Here is a 13,856-nt window from a genome sequence, read left to right as displayed (position 1 = left end):
CCCTGGTATTCCGGCTTCGTGGAGTCTTTGAATTAAGGTGTCATGGTCAACCGTATCAAAGGCAGCCGAGAGGTCCAAGAGAAGTAGTGCAGCAACTCCATTGCGGTCGACTGTGTTTTTAAGATCATCCCAGATTGCTATGAGTGCCGATTCAGTGCTTCTTCCTGGGCGGAATCCAGTTTGGAAGTCTGAAAGTATAGAATTGTCTTCAATGAATTGTCACATCTGGGCGAATGCTGCTCTTTCTATCAATTTGCCCAGGAAAGGTCCATTTGTGATTGGTCTGTAGTTGTTGGGGTCTTGCGGGTCTAGGTTTGTTTTCTTTAATAACAGTCATATGTATTCCTTTACAAAAGTTCCTGTAGTTAAAGAGTTGTTGATGATTCTTCTTACAGGTGTGGCAGCAGACGTAGATAGAAGAATGCTCTTGAAGATTTGTGGTGGGCAAGGGTCAGAAGGGCAACCGGAAGGTCTGCTTGCTTTGACCAAATCCATAAAATCATCCTGGGATATTTGTTTGAAGTACTGTAGAGGTTGGGTTGGTTTATTCTTAGAGGGTATTGTAGGAAAGGGGTTGGTGCTGATGGTTTTCTTCTTTTTTAAATAGGAGTCCAATGTGTCTGTCTTGGTTGTGTAGTGAGTTGCCAATTTGTTTGTGAAATCTTGAGTAGTGGGATGACTTCCTTCCATACATGTAGGTTTTCGAAATTCATTGAGAATTTATTAAATTCCTTGGTTGTAGATTGAGCATTTTGAATTCTGTCTGATTAGTACCTTTTTTTAACTTTTTTGATTGATGATTTGTATATTCTGTTAAGTTTGTGTAGCTGCAGTTTATCTTGACTGTTGTTTGTTTTGAGCCAGGTCCACTGCAACTTTCTGATTTGTTGCTTTATCTTTTTAAGTTCGGTGTTTCTCCAAGGTGTTGGTTTTCTTTTGTCGTGTTTAGTTTTTCTGAGTGGTATTAGGATATCAAAAGCTTCCTGTAGCCACTCATAACGTTTTGGCACAGAATTAATTGTATCTAGATCTATGTTGGCCGTTAGTTGTGTTTCCAAGTCTTCCAAATTGAGTTTGCTCCATGGTCGATAGGTGCATGTATGTAAGTAGTTGTGGGTGTGTTGATTTGTGGAGTTGTATGTCGGCAAGTTATCAAATGGTGGTCTGACCAAGTGATTGGCATGATGCTATGAATAGTAACTAGTTCAGGCTTGGCAAAAATGACATCTAGGATGTGTCCAGCGATGTGTGTGGGATTGTGTACAATCTGATGTAGGTTCATTGCGACTAGGCCAATGGTGATGGCTTTTGGATGGGGCATATTGGTTTGTAAAACCAAATGTTTAGATCCCCAAGAATGCATAGGTTGGAGTATAGTGTAATAAGGTTTGAGACTGTGTCTAGAAAAGCATCTGGGAATGTGGAGTTGTTAGATGGAGGTCTGTAAAGGAGGAGAAAGTTACAGGAGGAAGTTGGAGTAGGGTGGCATCTGGTAAGGAGGGCTTCACAACCTTGTATGGAGATGTTGTCTGTTTTACCGAGGTTCAATGCCTGTTTGAATATAATAGCTAGTCCACCTCCTCTCTTGCCTATACGGTTTTGTGTGATGGTTTGATAGCCTGGAGGAACGGCTTCGTGCAACACTGGGGCCATGACATCTCCCAACCAGGATTCAGTTATGAATAGTAAGGCAGGTTGTGTGTCTGTGAGCAGGTCGTAGATGTGGTGCTTGTTTTTTTAGAGTGATCCAGCATTTATGAGCTGGCAGTTTAGAAAAGCTGTGTTAGTGGTAGTGTTGTTTTGTTTAGGAGAAGAGTAAGTAGTATGATATGAGCTTGAAGCAGGAGTGTTGCTAGTTGTGATAACTGTTTGAGGCTCACAATAGTCTTGCTTTTTAATATAGTGTTCCTCTTCCAGCAGGTTAAGGAGGCATTTTGTTGGGTCTGTGTGTGTGGGTGGTGGACTTGGTGACTGAGAGAGCCATGAAGAGTGTACTGTTTTTTGTAGGGTAGTCTTATTATGTAATAGACAAGGGGATGCGAGGTTGCTAAGAGTGGCATGTTTTTTATTTTGTTTGCGTTTGTTTAGTGTGGATGGAGTATGGGTTAGGGGTGGTGGAGGAGCACATGGATCATGATGTAAGGCTCTAAAGTGTGCAATGGAATAGAGGCGAGGAGAGGCGAGTGAATGAAAGTTGCTGGGTTGGGGTGCTTGTGGTAGGTGTTTGTGAAGAGTGAGAAAGTAGGGGTGAAGATAGGATGGAATTTGTATTCTTTGTGTAGTCCTGAGGGTGGGAGTGGGTATGACGATAAGTGTAATGTAAGTTTGTGTTGATTTGATGTGCTGATGTGTGTGGTCTGTATTGTTTTTGTGGAATAGTGAGAGGGGATATTGGTGTAGTTGTTTTTGGTGAGGGATTTGTATGTGAGTTAGTGCTGGTGAGTTGAATTTGAGTGTTAGATGGGGTGTTAATGTGTTTTGGAGATGAATGTACGAGGTGTGTAAGAGGCGATGGATGTGTGTCAGGGGAGTTAGTGCTAGTTGTGATGACTGGAAGAGGTAACATGTGTGGTGGAGTGAAGTATGGGGATTGTATGGTTGTGTGTAATTGGTGAAGAGAGGGGAAGAGTGTTTGTAGATGGTGTGTTTGAAGGCAGGGTTTGGGCATTGTTATGATGACAGGTGGTCTGTGTGGAGCAAACAGCGGATAGTGTTGTTGGTTAGTATGAGCAGAGAGTGTGTATCTGGAAGGCTGAGACTGAGAGAAATGTATACTGTAGTTTTGTGTTGTGTGGGTGATGGCAGGTTGTGTGAGTGGGAGTGGACAGAGTAGTGTTTGCTGTGAGAATGCAGGTGTTTGACTGTTGTAGTTGAGGAGGATATGTGTATATGTGTTGTATAAAGGGTATTGTGTTGGGTGATGGGACATTGCAATCTGTCTGTGGTCAGTTTGTGATGCATGATTTGGATGTCTTTGTAGAATATGTGTTTGCATGTTGAGGGATGTGTAGGAGCTAAAACCATTCCTGGTCAGTTGAGAATTGGGCAGCATTTCTGGCCGTAGTCCCTACCTGTCCCAAACAGGCCCAAACAGGCAACTGCCCTTATCCTCTCCGCACTTTGCCTCAATGCCCGGGCTGAGACGCCCTGAATCCTAGGATTAAATAGCCCTACTGGCCAATAAGAAGCTGGTCCTAACCCTAGCCAATCCAATTTCTAGCCCTGATTCAAACAACTAATGGGAGACCCAGCCTTAATCACCAATCATAGCCCTATTCCTGACCACCAATCACAGCCCCAGCCCTAATACCAGCAACCAATCAGAATCCCAGCCCTATTCGCCAATCACAGCCCTAGAACCAACAGACAATCCGAATCTCAGCTCCACCAATCACAACCCTAGAACCAACAGCCAATCAGAATCTCAGCCCTATCCACCAATCACAGCCCTAGAACCATCAGCCAATCAGAATCTCAGCCCTATCCACCAATCACAGCCCTAGAATCATCAGCCAATCAGAATCTCAGCCCTATCCGCCAATCACAGCCCTAGAACCAACAGCAAATCAGAATCTCAGCCCTATCCACCAATCACAGCCCTAGAAACCAACAGCCAATCAGACACAGCCCTAGAACCAACAGACAATCAGATTCTCAGCCCTATCCACCAATCATAACCCCAGCCTGGGAGCCAGCAACCAATGGAAAGACCATCTCCCAACAACCTATCACAACAACATATGCAACAACCAATAGGACCTTATATAAGGAGCAAGTTAACTGTAGTCCAGTCCCTGTGGGCAGGGAGAAAGGCAGCTGCTGCTCTATTCAGAATCTCCTTGGTTACAGACAGGCTGAAACCACACTTCTAAGCTAGCAGAGTCTACTTTCCAGGTAAGGGAGAGGTTGTTTAAAAAACAAACACTGGAATACTGCTGGGCGCGCACTCTGAAATTGGGCTTTTTTAAAGGCAAAAAACAGGGGGGCAGACAGTTTTTAAACGCAATTTAAATCACAGATACAGATTAAAACAGTCTCCCAAAAACACACTCTGCAAGATGTATGTAGCCTTTTTACTTAGAAGAAAAAAAGGGGGGTGGGGGGTTATGTGCCACAAACTAGCAAGGCAATTCACACAGTCACGGCAAAAACAAATTAAAAAAAAACACCACTTTAAAAGAGGCCAGGCTATGTTGAGGTTGTGCTGTCTGAGGCAACTGAAGATTTGTGAGTTTTCAATGTTTTTGGGGCATTCTAATTTAAGTAGTATTTGTGTGTCATCTGCATAGTTGTAGCGTGTGAGATGGAAATCATTGATCAGTTCTGGTAAAGATATCATGTAGATGTTGAAAAGCAAAGGTGAGATGATTGATCCTTGGGGGACCCCTGATTTTGTGAGGTAGGGTTTGGAAGAGAAGGGGGGCGAGTAGATGATATCAGATCTTTTTTGAAGATAGGAAGTAATCCAGTCAAGAGCAGTCCCTGGTATTCCGGCTTCGTGGAGTCTTTGAATTAAGGTGTCATGGTCAACCGTATCAAAGGCAGCCGAGAGGTCCAAGAGAAGTAGTGCAGCAACTCCATTGCGGTCGACTGTGTTTTTAAGATCATCCCAGATTGCTATGAGTGCTGATTCAGTGCTTCTTCCTGGGCGGAATCCAGTTTGGAAGTCTGAAAGTATAGAATTGTCTTCAATGAATTGTCACATCTGGGCGAATGCTGCTCTTTCTATCAATTTGCCCAGGAAAGGTCCATTTGTGATTGGTCTGTAGTTGTTGGGGTCTTGCTGGTCTAGGTTTGTTTTCTTTAATAACAGTCATATGTATTCCTTTACAAAAGTTCCTGTAGTTAAAGAGTTGTTGATGATTCTTCTTACAGGTGTGGCAGCAGACGTAGATAGAAGAATGCTCTTGAAGATTTGTGGTGGGCAAGGGTCAGAAGGGCAACCGGAAGGTCTGCTTGCTTTGACCAAATCCATAAAATCATCCTGGGATATTTGTTTGAAGGACTGTAGAGGTTGGGTTGGTTTATTCTTAGAGGGTATTGTAGGAAAGGGGTTGGTGCTGATGGTTTTCTTCTGTTTTAAATAGGAGTCCAATGTGTCTGTCTTGGTTGTGTAGTGAGTTGCCAGTTTGTTTGTGAAATCTTGAGTAGTGGGATGACTTCCTTCCATACATGTAGGTTTTCGAAATTCATTGAGAATTTTATTAAATTCCTTGGTTGTAGATTGAGCATTTTGAATTCTGTCTGATTAGTACCTTTTTTTAACTTTTTTGATTGATGATTTGTATATTCTGTTAAGTTTGTGTAGCTGCAGTTTATCTTGACTGTTGTTTGTTTTGAGCCAGGTCCACTGCAACTTTCTGATTTGTTGCTTTATCTTTTTAAGTTCGGTGTTTCTCCAAGGTGTTGGTTTTCTTTTGTCGTGTTTAGTTTTTCTGAGTGGTATTAGGATATCAAAAGCTTCCTGTAGCCACTCATAACGTTTTGGCACAGAATTAATTGTATCTAGATCTATGTTGGCCGTTAGTTGTGTTTCCAAGTCTTCCAAATTGAGTTTGCTCCATGGTCGATAGGTGCATGTATGTAAGTAGTTGTGGGTGTGTTGATTTGTGGAGTTGTATGTCGGAAAGTTATCAAATGGTGGTCTGACCAAGTGATTGGCATGATGCTATGAATAGTAACTAGTTCAGGCTTGGCAAAAATGACATCTAGGATGTGTCCAGCGATGTGTGTGGGATTGTGTACAATCTGATGTAGGTTCATTGCGACTAGGCCAATGGTGATGGCTTTTGGATGGGGCATATTGGTTTGTAAAACCAAATGTTTAGATCCCCAAGAATGCATAGGTTGGAGTATAGTGTAATAAGGTTTGAGACTGTGTCTAGAAAAGCATCTGGGAATGTGGAGTTGTTAGATGGAGGTCTGTAAAGGAGGAGAAAGTTACAGGAGGAAGTTGGAGTAGGGTGGCATCTGGTAAGGAGGGCTTCACAACCTTGTATGGAGATGTTGTCTGTTTTACTGAGGTTCAATGCCTGTTTGAATATAATAGCTAGTCCACCTCCTCTCTTGCCTATACGGTTTTGTGTGATGGTTTGATAGCCTGGAGGAACGGCTTCGTGCAACACTGGGGCCATGACATCTCCCAACCAGGATTCAGTTATGAATAGTAAGTCAGGTTGTGTGTCTGTGAGCAGGTCGTAGATGTGGTGCTTGTTTTTTTAGAGTGATCCAGCATTTATGAGCTGGCAGTTTAGAAAAGCTGTGTTAGTGGTAGTGTTGTTTTGTTTAGGAGAAGAGTAAGTAGTATGATATGAGCTTGAAGCAGGAGTGTTGCTAGTTGTGATAACTGTTTGAGGCTCACAATAGTCTTGCTTTTTAATATAGTGTTCCTCTTCCAGCAGGTTAAGGAGGCATTTTGTTGGGTCTGTGTGTGTGGGTGGTGGACTTGGTGACTGAGAGAGCCATGAAGAGTGTACTGTTTTTTGTAGGGTAGTCTTATTATGTAATAGACAAGGGGATGCGAGGTTGCTAAGAGTGGCATGTTTTTTATTTTGTTTGCGTTTGTTTAGTGTGGATGGAGTATGGGTTAGGGGTGGTGGAGGAGCACATGGATCATGATGTAAGGCTCTAAAGTGTGCAATGGAGGAGAGGCGAGGAGAGGCGAGTGAATGAAAGTTGCTGGGTTGGGGTGCTTGTGGTAGGTGTTTGTGAAGAGTGAGAAAGTAGGGGTGAAGATAGGATGGAATTTGTATTCTTTGTGTAGTCCTGAGGGTGGGAGTTTGTATGACGATAAGTGTAATGTAAGTTTGTGTTGATTTGATGTGCTGATGTGTGTGGTCTGTATTGTTTTTGTGGAATAGTGAGAGGGGATATTGGTGTAGTTGTTTTTGGTGAGGGATTTGTATGTGAGTTAGTGCTGGTGAGTTGAATTTGAGTGTTAGATGGGGTGTTAATGTGTTTTGGAGATGAATGTACGAGGTGTGTAAGAGGCGATGGATGTGTGTCAGGGGAGTTAGTGCTAGTTGTGATGACTGGAAGAGGTAACATGTGTGGTGGAGTGAAGTATGGGGATTGTATGGTTGTGTGTAATTGGTGAAGAGAGGGGAAGAGTGTTTGTAGATGGTGTGTTTGAAGGCAGGGTTTGGGCATTGTTATGATGACAGGTGGTCTCTGTGGAGCAAACAGCGGATAGTGTTGTTGGTTAGTATGAGCAGAGAGTGTGTATCTGGAAGGCTGAGACTGAGAGAAATGTATACTGTAGTTTTGTGTTGTGTGGGTGATGGCAGGTTGTGTGAGTGGGAGTGGACAGAGTAGTGTTTGCTGTGAGAATGCAGGTGTTTGACTGTTGTAGTTGAGGAGGATATGTGTATATGTGTTGTATAAAGAGTATTGTGTTCGGTGATGGGACATTGCAATCTGTCTGTGGTCAGTTTGTGATGCATGATTTGGATGTCTTTGTAGAATATGTGTTTGCATGTTGAGGGATGTGTAGGAGCTAAAACCATTCCTGGTCAGTTGAGAATTGGGCAGCATTTCTGGCCGTAGTCCCTACCTGTCCCAAACAGGCCCAAACAGGCAACTGCCCTTATCCTCTCCGCCCTTTGCCTCAATGCCCGGGCTGAGACGCCCTGAATCCTAGGATTAAATAGCCCTACTGGCCAATAAGAAGCTGGTCCTAACCCTAGCCAATCCAATTTCTAGCCCTGATTCAAACAACTAATGGGAGACCCAGCCTTAATCACCAATCATAGCCCTATTCCTGACCACCAATCACAGCCCCAGCCCTAATACCAGCAACCAATCAGAATCCCAGCCCTATTCGCCAATCACAGCCCTAGAACCAACAGACAATCCGAATCTCAGCTCCACCAATCACAACCCTAGAACCAACAGCCAATCAGAATCTCAGCCCTATCCACCAATCACAGCCCTAGAACCATCAGCCAATCAGAATCTCAGCCCTATCCACCAATCACAGCCCTAGAATCATCAGCCAATCAGAATCTCAGCCCTATCCGCCAATCACAGCCCTAGAACCAACAGCAAATCAGAATCTCAGCCCTATCCACCAATCACAGCCCTAGAAACCAACAGCCAATCAGACACAGCCCTAGAACCAACAGACAATCAGATTCTCAGCCCTATCCACCAATCATAACCCCAGCCTGGGAGCCAGCAACCAATGGAAAGACCATCTCCCAACAACCTATCACAACAACATATGCAACAACCAATAGGACCTTATATAAGGAGCAAGTTAACTGTAGTCCAGTCCCTGTGGGCAGGGAGAAAGGCAGCTGCTGCTCTATTCAGAATCTCCTTGGTTACAGACAGGCTGAAACCACACTTCTAAGCTAGCAGAGTCTACTTTCCAGGTAAGGGAGAGGTTGTTTAAAAAACAAACACTGGAATACTGCTGGGCGCGCACTCTGAAATTGGGCTTTTTTAAAGGCAAAAAACAGGGGGGCAGACAGTTTTTAAACGCAATTTAAATCACAGATACAGATTAAAACAGTCTCCCAAAAACACACTCTGCAAGATGTATGTAGCCTTTTTACTTAGAAGAAAAAAAGGGGGGTGGGGGGTTATGTGCCACAAACTAGCAAGGCAATTCACACAGTCACGGCAAAAACAAATTTTTAAAAAACACCACTTTAAAAGAGGCCAGGCTATGTTGAGGTTGTGCTGTCTGGCGATTTTGGAAAGCAGAGCCATATAAATATTGAAGAGGTATAGGCTCAGGGAGGATTCCTGGGGTACTTCACAGTAGGTTCTGTTGGTTACTCTCTGGGTCCTTCCGGTGAGGAAGAAGTGGATCCACTCCAGGGCCTTGCCGTGTTTACTGGTGTCGTGAAGTCTGGTGCATAGGGTGGTGTGGGATACAGTGTCAAAAGTGGCAGAGAGGTCGAGAAGGATGAGGGCAGCCGTGCCTCCGTGGTCCAGTATGATGTCATCTGTGGCAGCAAGGAGGTAAGTTTTGGTGCTGTGGTTGCTCCTGAAACCGGATTGGGAGGGGTCCAGGGTGTAGTTTGACTTGAGGAATTCTGTGAGCTGCCTGTTGATGACTTTTTCAGTTAGCTTAGCTGGGAAGGAATGAAGAGAGCTGGGTCTGTAGTTTTTCATAGCTCTAGGATCAGTGGAGGGTTTCTTTAGTAGCAGTTTGATCTCTGCGTGCTTCCAGTTCGGGGTGATGGTGGTGCTGGCTTGGTTCAAGATGTGGAGTTGGCACAGGTCCGAAGGTGCCCCTGAGTGGATAGAGTTCATGAGCTTTTGGGTGCCCTCTTGGAGATGGGAGTCTATTGGCTCAGCATTGTCTGGGGGATGGGGTCCCTGGTGGTGCTGGGGAGCAATGGAGGTGGGATTTGGCTCTCGAACCCTTTGTATATATTCTAGATTCTCTGGTGGAAAAAGGTGGTGAGGTTGTTTCAAAGGTCATGAGGGGGGAGGATGTCTGTTGTGTCCGTGCTGAGGTTTGTGAATTCCTTGACTATGTTAAAAAGCTCCTTGCTGATGTGCATATTGGAGCTGATGTGTTTCTGGATGGGGGCCTTTCTGGAGGATCTGATGTGTTGGTGGTGCGTGGTGACTGTGTCTTTGTATGCTGTGCGGTCTGCCATGTTTTTGCTGTTCCTCCATTTGCGTTCGAGTCATCTGCAGATGTGTGTAGAATCTTGGCGATCGGTTGTGAACCAGCTGGGTTTCTTGCAGTGCTGGTTTCCGCACCGGGGCTACGGTGTTTGCGCAGTCGGAGATCCAGCGGTGGAGGTTGCGAGCCAAGTCATTTGCGTCCGAGGTCTCCTGTGGAAGGGAGAGGCTGAGTGCGTCGGTGAGCTGGGCTTCGGTGACCTTGCTCCAGTTCCTGCAGGGGGTGTGGGGGCATGGTGGCGTATGGTGGTCTTAGTGAATGTGAAGTGGATGCAGTGGTGGTCAGTCCGGAGGTGTTCGGAGGTGTAAGAGGATGATGTTGTTTCCTGCTGGGAAGATGGGGTCAAGGGTATCTCCTGCTGAGTGAGTGGGGAGGTTGACCAGTTGCTTGAGTCCGAGAGTGGCAAGTTTGTCCAGGAGGGATGTGGTGTTTGAGTCATTGCGTTTTTTGAGGTGAAAGTTAAGGTAGCCGAGGAGGATGTAGTCGGTAGAGGCAGGGGTATGGGGGGCGATGAGGTCGACAATGGCTTTGCTGACCTGGGAGCAGGGTTCAAGAGGTCCGGAGATGAGGATGTCACGGAGAGAGGTGTTTGGGTTGGTCTGGATTTGGAAGTGTAGGTGTTCAGTGGCAGTTGTCTGGGCCTGGGCCTCAGTGATGTTCATAAGGCGGACAGTGTTCCTGTAGATGATGGCGATGCCTGCTCCTTGTCGGTTGACGCAGTCTTTGTAGATCATTTTGTTGCTGTCTTGGATGGCAGTGGCGATGTCCGGGGCTGAGGTGGGGGTTATCCAGGTCTCTGTGAGGAAGGTGATGTCAGAGGCGCTTGAGTCGAGGGGGTCCATACTTCTACTGCATGTTTGACAGGGAGGGGGTGTTGAGGAGTATGCGTCTGAGATGTCCGGTTGGGCTCGAAGTGGGGCGTTGTGGCATGCAAAGGTAGGTGAAGGCGCAGTTGCAGCAGGTGAAAGGGCCATGTGTGTCCTTCGGAGAGGCGTGGTGGCGTGCAGTGGAGCCTACTGTGTTGAGGGTGTGCAGGGTGCTGGCATCGTACCAGTGGATGGTGTCGGGACTAGGGTCTGTGATGCTGGGTGTGGTTCAGGCATGGATGGGCACAGATTGTCTTGCCTTTGGCGTGCCAGCGGCGCACCCGCTGCACCCAGCCACACAGTGGCCACCATTAAGAAGGGGATGGAGGTGGGAGAAGTTGGTCAGCCGGGCGGCGGGAGGGTGGAAAAGCGTGTCACAAAGAGGGTGGTGGGGCCACAGAGGCAGCAGTGGTAGGGAACAGGCACAGGATGTGGGAAAAAAATAACTAAAAGAAAGGAAATTAGCCAAAAGCAGTAACGGGTGGTGCTGCGCTGGGGGAGTGGCACAAACGCTGACCAAGGTCATTGTAATCTGATTCTTGAGTTACCTTTGCTGAATGAGCCGGTGTTTAGAGGTTCTCTGCTTGAGAACAGGTTCAATGTCTTTATTTGATGTATGATGTAAGGTCTATTGATTGTGTGTGAACACGAGTGTATTTGCATGCCCCTGGAATATATGCGTCTACACATTCTGGTTTCTTTTCTCATGATATGTGCATCATAAAGTATATGTCTCTGGTTGTGGGTATTGTGAAGAAATGTTTGTGTTCCTAGAAGCTATTCTTTGTACCTAATGAAGGTGTGTCCACCTCAAGTAGTTTTTGTTGTATAATTGTGTTTCTATGCACAGGTGCCTGTGTTCTGTGCCAGCTCTTATGCTTCTATCAGAATGTGTTGTAGTGTAAAAGCACACACTGTAGACACTACTGAGTGCTCCTGATACAAAGAGGAATGACTGGGCCAAAGAGAATAGAAACATGTGCACGAGTACATGTGTCTGCTTATGTTTGTTCCTATGTGCATGTTTATGCACGGCCATGCAGTTGTGCTGACACTTTTCCCTGCCCCCAGTTTGTGTTGACCATGGTCTGTGTTCCCACAGGGATACATGGATGAAGATGTACAGAATGTGCTGATGCAGATTTTGAAGATGCGCCGGCTTCAGGAAAACAGGCGGTGAGCGCTCTTTACTGCCACACAGCTTGGATCTCGCTGAATGAAGCCAACATCTTACACCCAGTGATAACTCCTACCAAAGACTGCTCTTGCAAAGTTCCAGAAATCCTGATGCTCCAAACCCGATATGGCAGGGAGTCACCACAAGGCCTTTGATTGGGTGAAGGGGCTTGACTGGCACAGGCGGAGCACGGTGTGTCTGGAGATCCCATGTCTTAATCATCTGCGTAGTGGTATATGCAGAGGCACACTCTTCACAGTACACGCACCTGTGGGAAATGTTCTGCATTCAGGATCAACGTTGTGTACTATGTAGACAAGAGTTGTACCACACTTGTTGGAAATGACACTAAATCAAGGTTTGCTCTCACTCATTGTATTGTATTGTATTGTAATCGTATTTATATAGCGCTTACTACCCCTGACGAGGCGTCGAAGCGCTTTTCGATGAGTAGCACGCTACTCCGGAACCCAACAAGAATTAGTGATGGATTAGTATCGTTAAATAATGAGTACAGTTTTAGTATTATTATGAGTTAATTTGAGCCGCGGATATGAGAGTTTGTTGGTTAGACTGGAGTAATGGAGGGGTGGAGGAGGAAATAAATCCAGAGGTGTTAATTGGGAGTATATCCTTCATTTACTCAACCCAAAGGCTTGGGATGAGTAAAGGGGGGTGGAGGGGGAAGAGTATGTGGAAGGGTTAGGGAGAGCATAGTAGCAGGGTGAGATGAATGCAGGAGAATTTAGTAGGGTTGTGTGGGAGGTCACAGAGGTAGAGTGAGGTTTGGTGAGTTAGATGTGGAGGGAAGAGCTTAGGCAGAGATATTTAGGAGATGAAAGTGGTAGAAGGGATTTGGGATGAGTCAGAGTGAGAATGGAGGATAGTTTGATAGAGACATGACATAAGAGTGATGAGTAGATAAGTGTGATAAGATGAGAGCAGGAATTCGTAGATATCTAGTATAACAACCCAAAAAAAAAAAAAATTCATGTCTTTGTCTGTAATATCTACCAGGTTTAAAGATTCCCTCCTAATTTTTCCAAATCATTTTTCCAAAAGTGCGCCTGCTAGAGTGGCGGATTCACTTTTGGCAAAACTGAATCCCTTGCAGAGTGCCATGTTTTTGCAGTCCACGGGATATGTTTTTTCTTCCTCAGAGCAATCAAACAAGAGGTTTAAATGCCGCGGGAGTGTTTTAAACATCATTTGGCGTACTTGAGCATACAAGCGAGCAAGTGATATAGGAAATGTGCTGTTATCAACTTTTCCATCAATGTCATACTTCATAGTTGTTTATATGCATTATCAAATAAGCCTTTTAGAGCGATAGTCGTGCTCCTCTAAGGCAGATAATGCTCATATTTGAATCTGGATTGAAGTGAATGAAAACAGTGTTTAAATGCCGCGGGCAATGTTCCTCTGTTTTCTCTAACTGGGGTGTAGGTGGCACTTAACAGGTCATGTCCTTGGGGTGTGCAACCAGGTCACAAAACTGCCTTGATGCCCTATTGCATGGAGCAATGATATCCCTTTTTTGCTTTAGTGGTATGGAGAGGCTAATGCCAAAGATCTTGGCTAGTTATGCGCTGCGCGCGCGAGAATGGTCAATTTCTTGGCGCACGTATCCTTGGCTGCAGCGCACAGAGACTGCACACTGCCGCACACAGTGGAAAAAAATTTGAGGGAACATTGGCTATGAGTGAGCTTTGATATTGTCCAGGATGGTCAATGTTTTGGTGTGGTGAGTTTCAAGATCAATAGATACCTTGTCAAAGTGGTGGGCCAGAATACTGAAGAAATATTGAGCGCTCATGCGTCCAGCAGTGCTTGCATCTAGTTTGTTAAACTCAGACAGAATCTTCAAAAGTTCCTTAGGCAGTTAGTAAGATTAGCAATACTTTTTCTTTGTATTCCAGGTTGATTTTCAGTTTAGTGTGGTTAACCAATTGTATAACAGTTTACAGCTTCAAAGCTGTTTTTCAACTCATGTTCCTGCATGTGATTATTCAATTGCAGTATTTATAGTCCTTTTCTAAATTATTTATGGCCTCCAAGAGAAATTCAGTTTCACAGATATTCGTGCGGTATCAAGAAGTCAAAGGCATTTGAGGTCCAATAGCTGAATTTTAAGACTATGGGGGTCATTCCAAGCTTGGCGGGCGGC

The 13,856-nt window shown here is 45.1% G+C and overlaps 1 protein-coding gene across 1 annotated transcript in view; it reads left to right on the top strand.

Moving 5' to 3' along the window:
* Positions 1-12,994, top strand: part of ANKRD24 (ankyrin repeat domain 24) — a 62,581-nt gene extending 49,587 nt beyond the window's left edge. The window contains exon 20 of the mRNA XM_069215897.1: positions 11,615-12,994. Within this exon, the coding sequence (XP_069071998.1) occupies positions 11,615-11,692 (78 nt within the window). The 3' untranslated portion in view covers positions 11,693-12,994. The remainder of the gene's footprint in view (positions 1-11,614) is intronic.
* The last annotated feature ends 862 nt before the right edge of the window (positions 12,995-13,856 follow it).

This window comes from Pleurodeles waltl, chromosome 12 (genome assembly GCF_031143425.1).
Source record: "Pleurodeles waltl isolate 20211129_DDA chromosome 12, aPleWal1.hap1.20221129, whole genome shotgun sequence".
Classification (NCBI taxonomy): domain Eukaryota; kingdom Metazoa; phylum Chordata; class Amphibia; order Caudata; family Salamandridae; genus Pleurodeles; species Pleurodeles waltl.
The sequence above is the reverse complement of the archived record's forward strand: the minus strand, read 5'-3'. Positions and strand labels throughout refer to the sequence as shown.